Below are 18,389 nucleotides of genomic sequence, written 5' to 3'. Positions count from 1 at the left end.
GACCCCAAGGCCTTTCAACCATATTGGAGGTTTGGCAAAGGTTTGTGAATAGTGTTACCGTAGAGGAATGTTCGCTTGGCAGTTAAGTTTGTACTAGCCCAATCCAAAGGCCCAAAGACAGATAAACACCCTCTTTTTTCTCTTTACAAACCTTACAAAAATGCACTGCAGCAACAAAATGATGGTTTTAGATGATAATACCATGATATTAACATAGCACATATAGTGAAAACAGTTTAATCTAATCTAAGGCGATTTGCTATAGGTGTCCATCAAATCATCAGACTGGACCTTTCTTATTAGAAGTAGTTTGGTGGCAACTCAAGGGCTGTTCTTTTGTATACTCAGGTTCATTATTTTGCTCAGGTAAATACCTCTTTTTAAATTACTAAAGTACTATTACCTTGTGGAACTTTACCAAACTTGTGTAAATTACTGACAGTACAACTGTAGAGAGATTTGTTGACTACTTTTCCTAGTTACTATTAAAGTCTGTGTGAAATCAATACAGTATTTATCTTGCTAGCGCAGTAGTTTTTCTTAAGGTGGACAATTAACCTGTGCCAAAACAATATTTTGGTAATCTTCAATCAAAGTCTGATTATTTGGACCGTCTCCGCATTTGGAGTGGTGTGGAGTGGTCCTCCTCTGTTGACTTTAGCCACGTCACTCTTAAGGCTGGTTTATACTTCTGCATTGAGAGATTGGCGTGACACACAGCGCCTGCCTTGCACGTAGTCGTGCCTTTATACTTCTGTGTGCTGTTTGTGTTGCTCTGCAACAACACTTCAGAAACACTAGCTGGCAGTAGGTTATGTTCCTCTGTGTCGGGTTTCTTCGCTAGTGTCTAGTTTTTTCGGAACGCTACCTTAAATGTACAAGTAGCTAAAACTCGCTCATTCAGAGGCGGGAACCAGCAGACGTGCAACACTTTAATCATAAGGTATACACAAAACAACAGTTTCCATCTGGTGCTCCTTCACAGGACTCCACACTTGTAAACATTCGCTCTAATAGGGTCGTGCAGCTCTCGATCCCGCTCACACTGGTGACAGCTACCAAGCTGACGAATGAAAGAGTGTGTGCTACGCGTCATTCTGCGGTTTATGCGTGCGCTTAACGCAGAAGTATAAATCAGCCTTTACTGTTAGTTTGTTACAAGAAAACGATGCACAAAAAACAAACTCAATATTCTGTTTCAGTTGGAAGTACATCAACATACTGACATAAAACTGATCAACTTCTGGTTCACAAGGACTTAATAATGGTAAAGGAGAGAGTAACTTTTGGTTGCTCAGCAATAGGAAAGCAATCTTCTCAGTGCTTTGATCAACATGGATATGTCCAAATATCGAGGTTAACAACAAATTGCCAATACAGTACTAAGCTAGTACCATTTTTCTGATCATGTTTTGAGTGGAACAAACTATATTTGTGATTCAAATGTCTCATTAAAAGTGTCATTTCTCTGTTAATTAATTTTTTAACAGCATCATTAATCTTTAATGGCATTTTTATGACAAATTCAGCTTGTACCACTGTAACTGAGGTAAAAAAAAAAACCATATTTATGACACCGTTTTAAAATCCATGACATATTTATAATGGCTTCTTGATAATCATGTTTATGACAGATTTATGACAAGTTTTGTTGTCTTGGTAATGTCAGTTTGTTATGACAAAGACAAAACCAGGTTATGATGTACTTGTTTATGTCAAGTTGTTATAAACAATGTCATCTTTGCATTAAAAATATCACAATTAAGCGAATGACACTTAATACATAACATCTCACTCACAGGTTATGCTTATAAAGCTTTAATGAAATTCGTATGAATACTACTTCAATTAAAGTGTTACCAAAAATTTGCATCTTGCCCACTTTCTACCCACTTTCTGAGATAGTCGAAAAACCTACTTTATCCAATTGCTTTCGTAGAGTAAAAACCCATACAAATATGATCGAATGCGTTTGAAAAACCACACAAGGACACCTACTGACAGAACATGCGATTGTTAATTGTCAAAACAGTACTAAGCCCAAAAAAATTGTGAAACGTTCCTTCCATTTGAAACTATGCACACCCAGCCTTCACGTTTAAACCTCAAATAGGCAGATTTAAAAAGAAAAATACCTAGCAGATGTGATTTAACAATACCTGACAAGCGAGAAGCAGGTGAAAACCTTGCCTAATCTGAAAGGAAATCACCCAATTTACTTTACGCTTACTCAGAGGCTAAAGGTTAACTAAGTGAGAACATAAAGCTTTTCCAACGGCTTTTTTTTTTTGTTGCTCCGGGCGAGATGCTTATCAAAGTTTAAGGCTGGAGGAATTTACTCTGATGCCTCTGCTGCCTGATTTGCATTAGAAATACATGAAATCCTAAACCAAGATATTTGCCTGTGGCCCCTAAGCTACTGTATGTCAGATTGAGAGAGACACACACATTTGCATGGTCAATGTGAGCAGGAAGTCAACCAGCAATGGTAACTGGAGCATTTAGTGCCACATTTGGTGGACGTGTCTGTGCATGCAACCACAGGTGTGTGAACTTTCTGACAGCACAAGTTCATAAGGCACTTCTTAAAGGGACAGTTCACACACAATGTAAACTCTGGTACAATTCTTGATTGTAAAAGTCATTCCCGTCATTTTATGACCACATCAATACGGCAGATTGACCAATTCAAAAACACAGTGTCACACTGACTACGTTTACATGGACACCAATAATTAGATTTTAATGCGATTAAGACAATACTAAGGGTTAACCATGCAAACAGCGATTTTTGATTAATTTAATCAGATTAAGGTCATAATCGAACTAAAGAAAAATCAAATTAGGACGCATGGAGTGTGCAGATTTTAGTCATATTATTGAAGTGCAGTACAGCCATGTAAACACCTTAATCGAATTATTACCGTGATGTAGGACTTTTCGACGTGTTTTGCGACAGGATAGTCACACACACAAGCACGCACGCACGCACGCACGCACGCACGCACGCACGCACACACACACACGGCTGTTTGACACCTGCATCGAGAAATGCAGAGTTTTTTTTTTTCTCCCATTCAGCGTGAGGTATGAACTTCCATTAAAACAACTCTTCCAGCAGTTCATAGTCGCATCCAATATCTCGTTTGTCACGGGGGCATGCATGAAATGTTCCCGAATGAAAGTGAAAGTGCCAAACTCCAGTTTAAGTCAACAAATTAAAAATTAAGCACCTGAAATTGCATGAAACTCCGGAGGAAATGCGGATAGCGTGGTGACGCAATGACGTTAATCGAATTGCGTGCTATAACATGTAAAACGGGATTATGAAAGTAACACTCAAAAAAGAACTCATGTAAACACCTTAGTCTTATTATTCTCTCAATTAGATTAAAGCAAATAATTCGATTACTGATATCCATGTAAACGTAGTCACGGTCACAGTGAACCAGATAAATCGATTCAATGAAAAGAGCCAAACATTTCATTATATCTATCTATAATCTAATATGCGTCTATTAATTATCCAAACATTTCAGATGGCCTCATACATCTTAGCATATGGAAAAAAAATAAACATTGTCTGGACTTTTTTTATAAGGTTTTTATGTTCTTATTGAAAACTGACAGCCTCTGTGTAGAATTTCATTAAAAACAGCGGTCAGGACAACTGTTTATTTGAGTTTCACAAAGTTATATAAGTATAGGTGAATTAAATGTTCAATAAACTTTAAACAAATAAAGTGAACCGTAAAAAAAACTGAAAATGGACTCAAAGGAACGCTCCACTTTTTTGAAAGTAGGCTCATTTTACAGCCTCCCTAGAGATAAAATATTGAGTTTTACCATTTTTTTATCTATTCAACCAATCTCCATCTCTGGTGGCCACCCGTTTAGCTTAGCATAGATCATTGAATCAGATAAGAGTATTAGCATCTAGCTCAAAAATTCAATAAAACATAGTGAAACACAACTGTAAACTCTAGAGGACTTGTAAAATGAGCCTATTTCCAAACAGAAGTGGACTGTTCCTTTAAATGGGTGTTTCTGCTAAAGTATACTACATTTATAAAGACCAATCTCAAGTTGGCACTTGTTAATAAAGCAACCGGTCTTGGGTGTGAATGTTGAGAGCAGTGATGGTGGAGTTTGTGAGTGAGATATGACTGATGTGCTTCACGAGACAGGGTTGTTAATTCACACACTCAGTCATTGGATTAGTCAGTCTACATGGTCTCTAGGGAGATGACGCAGACCGTTTATGAAAGTCTATTTTCAATTCTCTTAACTAGCACTCACAAGGAAACCAACCACATCAAAATAAACATACTATTTCACAACAGCGTGCATCATGCATGGAGGGTATATCCCCTTTTTAAGTCAGAATTACAAGTTGAATATTAAAGATCACTCAGTCAGTCTGTCATTTATCTGATATTGGTTTTTGTGATGCATTTTCATCAATCCGATAACTTAAAAACTAAAATAAATTGAAAAGGGTGGTTATTAGACTGTCATGAAACCTTTATAATCATGACATGACACATCACAGATGTGAATCAGATTTTATGCATGCTTATGACAACTGTTATTAGGTGCCATTTCCTCAGTTATGTCACTTTAAATAGAAAGATGACATAGTCTGTTATGACAACTTGGCAAACAAATACATCACAATCAGTTATTATCTTTGTCATGACAACTTGACATTACCAAGACAATAAAATGTGTCATAAATCCCTCATAAACATGACTGTCGTGAGGCATTACGACGGGTTATGAATAAGAGAGAGGGGGGTAGGGTCGGGAAATGTCCTCGAGCTGGGATTCGAACTCGGGACACCCTGAAATGCTACCACACCATATATTGGCTAACCGCTAGGCTATTGTGCCAACGTTTAATGGCATTTTATTGACAAATTCAGCTTGTACCAGTGTAGTTGAAGTCAAAAGATGCAGTATAAGGTCGCTGTTTTAAAATTCATGACGTGTTTATAAAGGCTTCTTGACAATCATGTTTATGACAGATTTATGACAAGTTTTATTGTATTGTTTATGTCAAGTTGTCATAACAAACAATGCATCTTTGCATTAAACATGTCACAACTGAGCGAAAGACACTTAATGTGAGTTGCTGTAAACATGCATAACATCTCACTCACATATCATGCTTATAAAGGTTTAATGAAAGTCTTATGAACACCACTTTAAAGTTGTTGAGTGTGTGAAGTGTCCATCATTACACACTTCATTGTAGCAGTTGAATTAGTGCATCATCCGGTGCACTTATTATTTTTAGAGTTTTCAGTGTGAACGCACTACTTACACTATTTATACTACAAAATGGCGTGGACTAGTGCACAAGTATGCAATTTGGGATGCACAATCATATAGTATGATTAAAAAACCACACAAGGCGACTTGTGGCACACCAAAACATAGCACATCCAAAAACTCATTCCCAATTCAAGCGCATGAATTACCATCAAAATTGCAGTTATCATTCACATGCTTTAAAAATCGCTTGATTGACATCTCACTTCTAAATTAACCCTTCATGGGTTTAGGGTTGGCCGAACAATGTATTTCGTGAGATAAATCACACTATTAAACAATCGTCTTTTTATTATCGTCCACATGATATGTATTTTCATATCGCACTGCCCTACATGCACTATTTTCTTCAGTAGAAAATGCCACTGAATGCTTCCACGAAAGTGATGTTGAGCGTCTTGAAATAATAAAGTCTCAGCAAAATCCAAACAACAAATGGACCCAAGAGACATTTGAACGTGGGTGGAAATAGTAATGCGTCTCGACTGACCACTTTTTTCTGGATGACTGAACGCGCATGTTAATACCAGATGGAAACAGAATAAATGGATGTGCTGCTGACAGAAAAATATACATTTGTATTGAGGCATGGTGTATTTCCTGAAAACAGCAGCATAGGGAATGTCCCTGTATTCCTACTACAATATATCGTAAAACGATTGTTATTGCAATGATAGCAATCATTCCAGCGGTCACTGGCCACTTTATTAGGGACACCTGTCCAACTGCTCGTTAATGCAAATTTCTAATCAGCCAATCATATGGCAGCAACTTAATGCATTTAGGCATTTAGACATGGTCAAGATGATCTTCTGCAGTTCAAACCGAGCATCAGAATGGGGAAGAAAGGGGATTTAAGTGACTTTGAACGTGGCATGGTTGTTGATACCAAACCGGCTGGTCTGAGTATTTCAGAAACTGCTGACCTACTGGGATTTTCACGCACAACCGTCTCTAGGGTTTACAGAGAACGATCCAAAATAGAGAAAATATCCAGTGAGCGGGAGTTCTGTGGGCGCAAATGCCTTGCTGATGCCAGAGATCAGAGGAGAATGGCCAGACTGGCTTCAGCTGATAGAAAGGCAACAGTAACTTAAATAACCACTCGTTAAAACTGAGGTCTGCAGAAGAGCATCTCTGAACACACAACACGTCCAACCTTGCGGCGGGTGGGCTACAGCAGCAGAAGACCACACCAGGTGCCACTCCAGTCAGCTAAGAACAGGAAACTGCCATGGCATAAAGTGTGAATCATCTCAGACTGGTTTCTTAAACATGACAATGAGTTCACTGTACTTAAATGGCCTCCACAGTCACCAGATCTCAAATCCAATAGAGCATCTGTTGGGATGTGGTGGAACAGGAGATTTGCATCATGGATGTGCAGCTGACAAATCTGCAGCAACTGCGTGATGCTATCATGTCAATATGGAGCAAAATCTCTGAGGAATATTTCCAGTACCTGAAGAAGGTAAAAGAGGGTACAACCCAGTACTAATAAGGTGTACCTAATAAAGAAGCCGGTGAGTGTACGCATTGCAGACATGTGATACATTACATTTATGTTATGCATTGGTTTTTTATCCGAATTTGACCAATCAGATGGGAACTTGATATATTTATCCTCAAATCCCGAGTAGTTGCTGTTCTGCTATTGGCTGAATTTCAGTGAACCCAGAGCTGAAAATAACAACATGACAACAAAAATGACAACAGCTAATCAGAGTGAGAATATCTGCTGAGGTTTTCACTCATTCAAAGTGTTTTAAAGACTAAATGTTTGCACCTTGACACAGTTTGAACAGTTTGCACAGACACAGGTCTGAATTAGATCTAATCTGATCTTTCAAAGGGAAATATTATTAGAAATACATTATCGCAATACTTAATATCACATTTTTTCCCCACAGAGGACACATGGGAAGATAGCTCTGCACCTTTCATGGCCATAATGTCTCAATGTTCATATTTATTTCCCATCTTGATATCAAGTAAGTTTGAATCCGAGATGTGCAACTAACAAGCAACCATTAGAGCAGAGCTCGACTCTTCCAAATCATCTTTTTACCACCCGCCCAACAGACTGCATCCACTTCCTGTCCATTTTCGAGTCTTTCCTCTGAGTGCAACATGAGTGTACTTGGATTGGCAGTTTCCTCTAGTGAGCTCATCCTATTGTTCTCCAATACAGGGTTGTGCTCCAGTTAAAAACAATGTGGAGCCAGAAATAGGTGTCGATTTAAGTTACTGATGAAATTATGCTGGGTAAACAAATGACACAAAGTGTGAAATACAACCCTGTGTCAAATAGACAAACACTTATTTTTAAAGAACAAATCCTGTGGGTACTACGGTGGTAATATTTTAAAATATGATATGGTCCTGAAGTGTCATTGGACTACAAAACCAATAGCCAAAAATACATTGTACGGGTCAAATTTATACTTATTTACTCGTTTATTTGGCATGGACATCACAATAGCCATGTTCCCATCCCAAAATGTGAATTAAATGTATGCACAAAACTGGAGTATTGTATAAAAGCATTTCCATTCATCGAGTCAAAGAGAACAAAACCGTCACTTCCTGATTAACTGGTGCCAAATATCAACAGTAAAACCAGAATGTGTTGTGGTAGGAGATGCTGCGTCAATCTTTTCTTCATTAATTAAATGACTTGCATCTCGGAAGACAAATGTCGACACGCAATGAACGTGTGGTGGCGTTTGAAGGCCTAGGATGTGGAGCACAGACGCTCTTGACAGCTCTAGAGGTCATTAATAATATAACAACACTAATGCTGAAACGATTAACACGACCAAAACAACATTTCAGATGTTTTACAATGTGGCCCGTCAGCTGATTTGTCCATTCATAGACATTTTTATCACTACATGATCTCTTATAACTAAATCACATGACTTTAATAATGCGCATACTGGAATTTGTTCGGTAAAAGTGTTTCCATGATAGTGTGTGTGCATCTTTTATCAAATTAGTTCATCCTACTCAGTTTTGCGCATACCTTTTTTATGCACATTTTCAACATTAATGCGCATCTTGGCATTTTCATGAACCATTTTTATGCTCACATCAAATATGCGCATACAAATTGGTGGATGGAAACTTAGCTACTTACACTGTACAAACTAAATGCATGTGTTTAAGTGTTTTAGCAGACTTGCTAATTCTCAACACCTGTCCAAGGGATATATATATATAGATTTTTGTTATATGCCAAAAATAAATGTAGATATTAGGTAAAGGCAATGATATATGGATTTATTTAGTAAATTTCCTACTGTAAATATATCACAACTACATTTTTGATTGGTAATATGCACTGCTAAGCACTACATTTAGCCAAATCTAAAGGAGATTTACTTAGTAATTTGCTTATTTTAAACCCTCAGATTACAGATTTTCAAATACTAGTATCTTGGCCAAATACTGTCCTATCCTAACAAACCACACATAAATGAAAACTCATATATTCAGCTTTCAGACGATGTATAAATCTCAATTTTGACACCTGACTGGTTTTGTGGTTCACGGACATTTATAGACCATGGTGTTTGCAAGTTACTTTAAAGAATACTTGTCATGGTAAGCAGTATGTCTCAACATGAAAGCTGACATATATTTGCCTAAAAAATAAGCTGTGTGCCAAATTATGGACTCTACAGTATGCATTTACACACCATGTGCTTGTTACTCATCACTCAAGTCTAAAAGCCCTGTTCCTCCACTATACATAATTAAAGCGGAAACATTTTTGTGCTTAGTGTTCAACATTCCTGTTTTGGTTAAATAGTATCATCATTCGGGTTTTAAACGTGAATTTTCAGACTAATTGCAACTAATTAATAGAGCTGTGATGAAAAATCATTCAAAACTGATTCTGCATTGATTGAGATTTTCTAAATATCATCACCGTTCTCTCTTGAATCGATTCTGAGTGTTTTTTAACAGCAGGTGGCGCTAACAAACAGCCGTATTCTGCTTGCCTCCAATTCCATACAAATGCCACCTGAACCTAAAATAATCATTAATAAAGTTAGAAAAGGGCAACACAGTGGCTCAGTGGTTAGCACTGTAACCTCACAGCAAGAAGGTCGCTGGTTTGAGTCCCGGCTGGGTCATTTGGCATTTCTGTGTGGAGTTTGCATGTTCTCCCCGTGTTGGCATGGGTTTTCTCCATGTGCTCCTGTTTTCCCCACAGTCCACACACATGCGCTATAGGTGAAGCGATGAACTAAACTGGCCGTAGTCTATGTGTGTGAATGAGTGTGTATGGATGTTTCCCAGTATTGGGTTGCAGCTGGAAGGGCATCCGCTGTGTAAACCATATGCTGGATAAGTTGGCGGTTCATTCCACTGTGGTGACCCCTGATAAATAAGGGACTAAGCCGAAGGAAAATGAATGAATGAAGGTTTAAGTCAATTACAAGAGTGTTCATAGTGAGCAGTGTTTATACATGGTAGTGTTGTTTTTACTCAAGTGTTTGCTAACACTTTATTAGCAAAGTGGGGATTAACTTCATTACAACCAAAAGTGGAGACGCATCTTAAACACACCGAAAATTTTGCACACACACCACTGCTGAGCATCCAATGGGATGTCGTCACTTCCTCACAGGTAGTGTTTACTAGCAGGTGCCAAATAGTGGCCAGACATTCTGAAATCAGTGTATTTGAAATCTATTGTCGTGAAACCATTGTAGTGTAAACATGAGACATTTTCGTTTTGGGCTACACTACTGAAGTGTATACAGTTACAAACTAGCATAGGGCACCGTCTACTGTTAAAAACTAAACTTAATCAAGAGAACAAAAAATAAACACAAAAAATTCTTGAACAATTGTTCACCACAGCTATTCAACTACTCAAACTAAATAACAGCATAGTATAGTAAGAATGTAAATTGTGTTGTAACTAAAGTGCACCCCAGAAATAAAGTAAAGATATTACGTCATTTTCATAAAAAACATTAAAGATATACAAGCAAATCTGGTCAAAACAAAACAAAACAAAAACCGTGGAGCTGAAAACAAGACATACTTTGAAGTCAGGAAAGCCAAGAGATCAAAAGAGCTCCAGTGACAGTGACTGTAAACCGCAGCACCATCTTATGCACAAATCACATGACAACAATCTGCAGACAGACCTCAAAGATCACTTTACCTTTCCTAAATCAAACACACAGACACTCATTTACAGCTTGCAAAAAACCTGGCACTTGCAATGAAAGTTTCAGCACTTATTTTCAACAAATAATAATAATAATAGAAAAGTTACATTTCATCAAAAATAACAAGAAATAATCATCTTTTAATATTTGCAATGTACATGTGTGAATCAATAGTCTAATGAATCAATAGATTATATAAAATAATAGTTTATTTATTATATATACACACAAAACAGTTCTGTCTGGTTCTTGAATCTGATTGGCTGATAGCTGTGCGATATTCTACAAATAACAGCACTAGTACAGCCTCTTCACCCTTCACCCTTATGTATTACTTCTCCCACATACAGGAAACAAGCAAAGGACACTCCACAGTTTGACAAATATTGCTGCTGTTGGACAACATAATGTACGTTTGTGGATTTTTTAGGCGAGAATGTAGCTGTTTAGATGGCAACTGTGCGTTTATTTATATAAAAAAATCCTGCAAGTGCGCTAAGGCACCTCAAGCCCACGCATGCCTCCCACCAGAGCCGAAAGACAGCTATATCGCACTGCTACGAGTGTATGTATATATGTATATATATATGTATATATGTATATATATATATGTATATGTATATATATATATATATATATATATATATATATATATATATATATATATGTATATGTATATATATATATATATATATATATATATATATATATATATATATATATATATATATATATATATATATATATATATAGCTTTTTATAACATTAAAAGATGATATAGTCATTTAAAATCAAGCAAAATGCATTTGTTCGAAGACTACAAATTCTTGTAAATATTTTAATAATTAAAAGTTTAAATAAATACATAATAGCCATATTTTGACCAAATATATGAATATCAGTTGAAATACACACTTAAATATTTATTGTTCCTGACAAGTTTAAGTCAACATGTTATAGCTGATAACTGACAGATTGCTGGAATAAACAAGATTTTATATAAATAAATAAATAAATAAATAAGTAAATAAACAAATAAATAAAATGATGCATTGAACGTGAATTTGGGGCTCAAAATTGCATAAATGTATAAGTTTCTCACACTAATTTTGAGATGTAGTAAAAAATGTATTTAATTAACATTTTAAAAGTATTTTCATTACATTTTATTTACAAGATATATAAAATGTATAAGATATTTTAATATTTTAATAATAAAATATATTTAATATTTAATATTTTAATACTTTATTAAAGTAGGTCTATTTATTATACCCACTATACATAATCTTTAATATAATAATAATAATAATAATAATAATAATAATAATAATGCACTTTTTATGAACTTGAAGTGGTACAAAGTGTATATAAAAATAAGAATTCAGAATGAAAATAAATAAAAAAATCATACAAACCACAGTAATATGTCAGACACAATAATTAGTTAAAACATTAAATATGCATAAAACAACAGTGGATACAGCACACTATTTAATAATTCTTTGGGTTTTGTGTTGAAACACACAGTGATTCCCCTTGTGGAGTTACTCTGATGACATGCGGGTATAAATAGCCTGCGTCACACATCTGCGCTTGTTTGGCAATCATGAGCTCCTCATGGAGTCATATAAGGGTCAGAACTCATCCACGTCCACAACTTCATTCCAAAATCATTCCTGTATTCCTGACAAGACACTTAGATCTGAATTAAAGCGTTCGCATTTGTCCCTTTCAAAAAACAAGACAACGTTATCTTGGTGTTTTCCATCAGAGAGGAAGAGCCAAGTGCCTTTATAAAACGTGTCGGAAAGTGGGAAGTGGAGAAAAACAGACGGATGGGCTGACGCTGCAGTGAATCAACAATCCGCTTCCTCACTTCCTCCCTCACAGGCTCCACAGAAGCGAGGAGAAATCTGTCTCGAATTAGCGCACTTCCGCTACGAGCGGCAGGAAAACAGAGAAAGGCTGAGATGGAGGAGAAAATTCGGTTATTAGGATGTTGGAAGCTGAGTTTAGTCACTGTACGGTAGTCAACATTTGAAGTGGATCAAAATAGTTTTTCAAAGTTCACATGAAATCAAAACGAACCATATTGATTTTGTTAGCTCATATTGCTAGTTTTGTGGCAAACAAATCATCTGTGGATGTCATTAAGGAAAAAAAAGTTTGCCCTTGTTATCTAGAATTGAAATCTGAAAATGCACTTCCTGTTTGTTTTCGGTTCAATTCTCAGATTACGTCTGATTGAGATATTGGGCGTGGCTAACATACTAAGCCACGCCCCTCAAGCTGTCAGTTTTGACAACAAACAGAAACGGTGAGCAGGAGAGGTCTGTTAGGCTTTAACAACTCTGCTCATGCCCTTTTTGTCCAGTGTGAAAATCTTGATGGTTCTGTAGGTCTCGTCAATCAAATATGATCTTTACTTTGTATTTCTATTGGATTCAAGTCAGGTGATTGGGTGGGCCATTCTACAGCTTGATTTTCTTTCTCTGAATGCATTTGAGAGTTTCCTTGGCTGTGTTTTGGATCATTGTCTTGCTGAATCGTCCAGACTTGTTTTATCATCATCCTGATAATGTAGATGTTGGACTGAAGCAGCTGATATTCATTTAGAGGGTTGCTGAAGGACTACTGAGAGATTTCAGCTGCTGTCTGGGCTTTCCCTGCCTTTCTACACCTCCCTTTCTTCATGTATCCAGTACTTTTTCCCTGTAATTTCATTTTATTACACAGAACTTCATTTGTAAACTAATTAGATTTGTTTTATTTGCATATATGGGTTTCTGTGGTTGTTACTAACATCCAGTGAAAATTTCAAGTCAACAGCATCTTTAATATTATGTTTTGAGTTAAAAAGGGCTGTATTCAATACTTATTTGCCCCATTGTAACTGTTCTAGTGGTTTTGTGATGTGTTCATGAAAACAAATCTTCCATACTGTGCTTTTAAGAACAAAAGATCGAAAGTGATAGCAAAGGCATTGTAATGTTGCAATCTCTCCATTTCAAAATAAATCGCTTTCCCCCTCTTATTACTTTCTCTTCCTCAAAGTCTTTACAGCTTCCACAATTTTCACTGGTTTTCAACAACATCTATCTATCTATCTATCCATCCATCTATCCATCCATCCATCCATCCATCCATCCATCCATCCATCCATTTATCTATCCATCTATCCATCGATGTATCAATCCACTCATCCATTTATCCATCTATCTGTCTGAACATCCAACCAACCATCCATCCATCCATCTATCTATCTGAACATCCAACCAACCATCCATCCATCAATTTATCCATCTATCTATTTGACCATCCAACCAACCATCCATCCACTCATCCATCTATTTATCCATCTATTTGACCATCCAACCAACCATCCATCTATCCATCGATCCATCTATTTATCCATCTATTTGACCATCCAACCAACCATCCATCTATCAATCCATCCATCTATTTATCCATCTATTTGACCATCCAACCAACCATCCATCTATCAATCCATCCATCTATTTATCCATCTATTTGACCATCCATCTATCCATCCATCCATCCATCTATTTATCCATCTATTTGACCATCCAACCAACCATCCATCAATCCACTCATCCATTTATCTATATATCTATCTATCGATCCATTTATCCATCTATCCGTCAATCCATTGTCTATCAATCCACTCATCCATCCATCAATCCACTCATCCATCAATCCATCCACTCATCAATTTATCCATCATCCATCCATCCATCCACTCATCCATTTTGGGTGAACATGAACAATTTAAGACAATAATTTCTCAAACAACTCCAACACAACCACATCACGATGTCATACGGCCCTTCAGCATCATTTAATATATCCCAGCAATCAAACATACACACACGACTTATATTATAACGAATAAGATGGACCAAACCATCCTATCAGTACGCCAACATAAAGAAGCTATTACAGAAGTATCCAAAAAATATCCAGCGGTGATATGAGCTTCATCCATCAGCTCCAGCAGTACAGATGACACAAAGCCTTCAGTGTCTGACCGAGGAGCTAACGTGCAGCCCACTGACATGAGGAAACCCCCACGACAGCGGTAAGCAGACAGTCTCGACACACACACACACACACACTACACAAAAATATCACTGTGAGGTTCAGACCAAAACTTGAATATAGGAGGATCAGACTGTGTAAGAAAGAAAGAAAAACACCACAGGAGAGCCTCAACACACACACACATCTATGTGAGCTTTAGCAAGGAACTCGATTATAGGAGGATCAGACTGCGAAAGAGGGAGAGAAAAAAAAACGCTTGAGTGTAACAGGAGAGTTTAAGTGCACAAAGAAGAGTGGAAGTTCTTTACACTGTGTTGATTGCAGTGTGTGTGTGTGTGTGTGTGTGTGTGTGTGAAGTGCAATTACAGGCTTTTTCAGAGCACTGCCCGCCCAGCTGCTCGACTAACAGAGGGAACCGGGGGGAAAAAAAGAAGAAAAAAAAAAAAAAGCATTTTCAAACTTATTTATTTACTCATACTTGCTTTACAAACAAATCCAGAAAAAGACAAGCGTGTCCGAATGTATGGATTAACAGAAAAATAAAAGTAGAACATATGTGTGTGGTTGAGTTACTAACTCCCACCCAGCTTTTAAAGCCTTTCAAACTTTCCTAATCCTAACAAATCAACAACGTCTCAACAATACACACGCAAAAATACTCAAAATTCTAGCCTGGTGATCTAAGAATGAGTGGAGAGAAGTGTTCAAACTCACGAAAGAAGTGTTTGAAGAGGTTAGCCATGTCCATTTTGGGCTCTCCCGGCGACTCGGCACTTCCCTCTGCAGCTGTGCAGCTATTCCATGTGAAACACCCTCAACTGCTCTACAGTTAGCCCGGCTGACCATGTGACCAGTGGGAACCAATCAGAATCAAACCCTCCTTCGGGGGGAGTAGGGCTGGCTTCGTGCACACATAGCTTACTTATGGAGACTATAGTGACTAGTAGGCTTAATTTATATGTCTGATTGACCAGAAATACAGATTTAAATACTCTTTTAGGAGTCTTTATAACGTCAAAGGACTCATATTTACTGATAGCAGCAAACATACTCGGAAACAACCATGAAAGAACACCCCAGTGAGAACATGTGACATGTTTGGACATGTTATTAACGTGGCATTCTTTGAAATGGCATGAAAACAGCACATCTAACATATTTAAGTACATCAAATTCAGACTTGACATCAGCCAAGAATTGTAAGAGTCTTTTAAGTTAGTAAGACATACAAATAAATTGAATGTAAAACTAACATCTTTAATATTCAGTCACATACCATAGAAAACAATTACAAATCACTTAGTCTCGCCAACCAATGGACTAAATAATGTGCTGTCGTACATTTGTTCTCATTTGAAAAGCCATTTTACTCGCGTGAACATCATAATAAGATAAAATAATAATAAATCACACTTCACATTTAACGCCAACTAAATCACTAAATTCACATCGTATCTGGCTGATAGTTGGAAAGATTTGAAGAATGGCAGGGTGTCCATCTTGACGTGAAACGAATCTTTTTTTAAAGTTTGCAAAAAAAGGGGACAACCCTACTGAAAAATCCAGCTTAAACCAGTCTAGGATGGTTGGCTGGTTTTAGCTGGTCGACCAGCCTGGTTTTAGAGGGGTTTTGGACAATTTCCAGGCTGGTTTAAGCCATTTCCAGCCTGGTCTTAGCTGGTCAGGCTGGAAAATGACCAGCTAAAACCAGCCAAAACCAATTATGTCCAGCTTAAACCAGGCTGGTCAAGCTGGTTTTAGCTGGATTTTGCTGGTCATTTTCCAGCTTGACTAGCTAAGACCAGGCTGGAAATAGTTGGAAACCAGCCTGGAAATGGCCAAAACCCCTCTAAAACCAGGCTGGTCGACCAGCTAAAACCAGCCAACCAGCCTAGGCTGGTTTGAGCTGGATTTTTCAGCAGGTAATAATCCCAAGAGTGAATTAGGCGAGTCGTTAGAGTGGCTGACTGTAGTATTGGTAACCTCGCAACCAACAGTAAACTAGACAAGCACAATCCGATTGATAAGTGTGACGTGACGTGAATCGGCTTCCAGGTCCAAGCGCTCTATCAAAGTGTATGGGGAAACTCATCAAATGGTAATAATAAACGTTTACGTTTAATTAAAACGCTTACTTAACAATAAACAATATTTAACAATAGAAATTGTTAAAATATTGTTGTCTGTGATGCAGCAAGTCCAGAGACACCTTGATTTTATATTTAATGTGTGATATGCCTAAAAGGTAGCGGCTTGGACCCGGAAACAGTATTCCATACGTCACGACTTAACAAGCGGAGTCACTTGGGTGAAATGTTCATTCACTACATTGGACTTAAAGGAAATACATTTCCATCTTCCATTACTCGCATTAAGTATCACCGTCCGCGACACCCCCGCCCTGCTCACTTTCGTCCGCGACACCCCTCTGCCATCCACCACACCAACCCCAGCCACGCTCCCCCTTCTCCACTTTCTTGCACGACACCTCTCCATCTTTGGGGTAACAAGCCGGATCCGTTACCCTGATCTGTTCCGGGACCTTGCAATTCACAAATTAAGCACTGGTGATAAGATGTGTGACATGATACAAGATACGATGCGATATATATGTGATGTGATATGATATGATACAAAAAATGTGATACGATACATGATATGATACAATATTTTATGATACAATGTTATGTGAAATGACAATACACACACACAAACACACTTAAAACACACAAACAGACTCAGCTTCTTAGAGAAATCCTCAAGAACAGAGGCTGTGAATGAGTGTTTCTAAAGAGCCGCAGAGACAGATAGCCATCAGAAACACCGAAACTTTCATTGTAGACCTCGAGGCACAGCAAAAGCCCCTGTTCCTGTGTGTCGACAGCACAGAGCAAACCTTCAGCCAACCACCACACCAACGCTTTACAGAGCACAGATTCAAGATTAGATTAAAGAACAAACATGTGCCCAACAGACGTGTGCCGGCACTTCCCAGGAATCCGCAAATGTTTACTTGCTGAACGTGTTGCTTTTAGAGGATGCCTATGGAAAGCATTTAAACACACACACACACACTTAAACACACACTTAGCCCTACTGTGAAACTTTAATTCTGTTTCAAATATTTCACAAGTGCCGTTTAAAGGAGAACATTAATTATCAATATATTTTTAAACATAAGTCATTTAATAACAAACGTCTTTCGCCTTTGCCACGATGACAGTACATCATACTGGATTACTCAATACTAGTAATCAGCTTAAAGTGCAATTACAAGGCTTAACTAGGTTAATTAGGTTATCTAGGCAAGATAGACTTACTTAAATCACTGAACAGTGGTTTATTCCAAGATTATTAGTTAACAAAAACAACCAAAAACTAGAATTGAATAAACATTTTCGTGAACAGAAATAAAAATAAAAACGAGAGTTTAAAAAAAACTAGAACTAACTGAAACTGCATTGTGTACATACAAAACTAACTGAAACTATAGCCAAAACATCCTTCGTTTTCATCTTTGTAAATGTATTTGATACATGATCTTACTGTAAGCTTTTTAGAAGTAAATCTATTTACTTCGTGCTGCCAGGTGTTTGACCGTACAGCACCTCAGCGTCTGTAATCCTGATGCCATTGGCCATATCAAGCCTGTTTTCCTTCAGTCATCCTTGCTGTTGCTCGAGTGACAAAAACAACGAGTGGATATGGCAGCAGCATGACGACAGCATTAAATAGAGAGACTTAAAATTATTAATTTAACACATTGGTGCCCAATAATGGGTTTTATTTCTGTATTAG

At 37.4% G+C, this 18,389-nt stretch overlaps 1 protein-coding gene across 3 annotated transcripts in view; it reads right to left on the bottom strand.

Annotated features, from left to right (window-relative positions):
- The window catches only part of nck1b (NCK adaptor protein 1b), a 77,821-nt gene that overhangs the window by 6,510 nt on the left and 52,922 nt on the right, over nt 1-18,389 (bottom strand). Inside the window, exon 1 of one of the 3 annotated variants that reach the window (XM_056450787.1) lies at nt 15,306-15,397. The exons of the other annotated variants lie outside the window; for them this stretch is intronic. Within the exon in view, the coding sequence (XP_056306762.1) occupies nt 15,306-15,339 (34 nt within the window). The 5' untranslated portion in view covers nt 15,340-15,397. Of the gene's footprint in view, nt 1-15,305; nt 15,398-18,389 lie in introns of those variants that run through there. 3 annotated transcript variants of the gene reach the window in all.

The sequence above is a fragment of the Danio aesculapii genome, chromosome 24 (genome assembly GCF_903798145.1).
Source record: "Danio aesculapii chromosome 24, fDanAes4.1, whole genome shotgun sequence".
NCBI lineage: Eukaryota > Metazoa > Chordata > Actinopteri > Cypriniformes > Danionidae > Danio > Danio aesculapii.
Note: the sequence above shows the minus strand (reverse complement) of the source record. Positions and strands in the feature narration are given on the sequence as shown.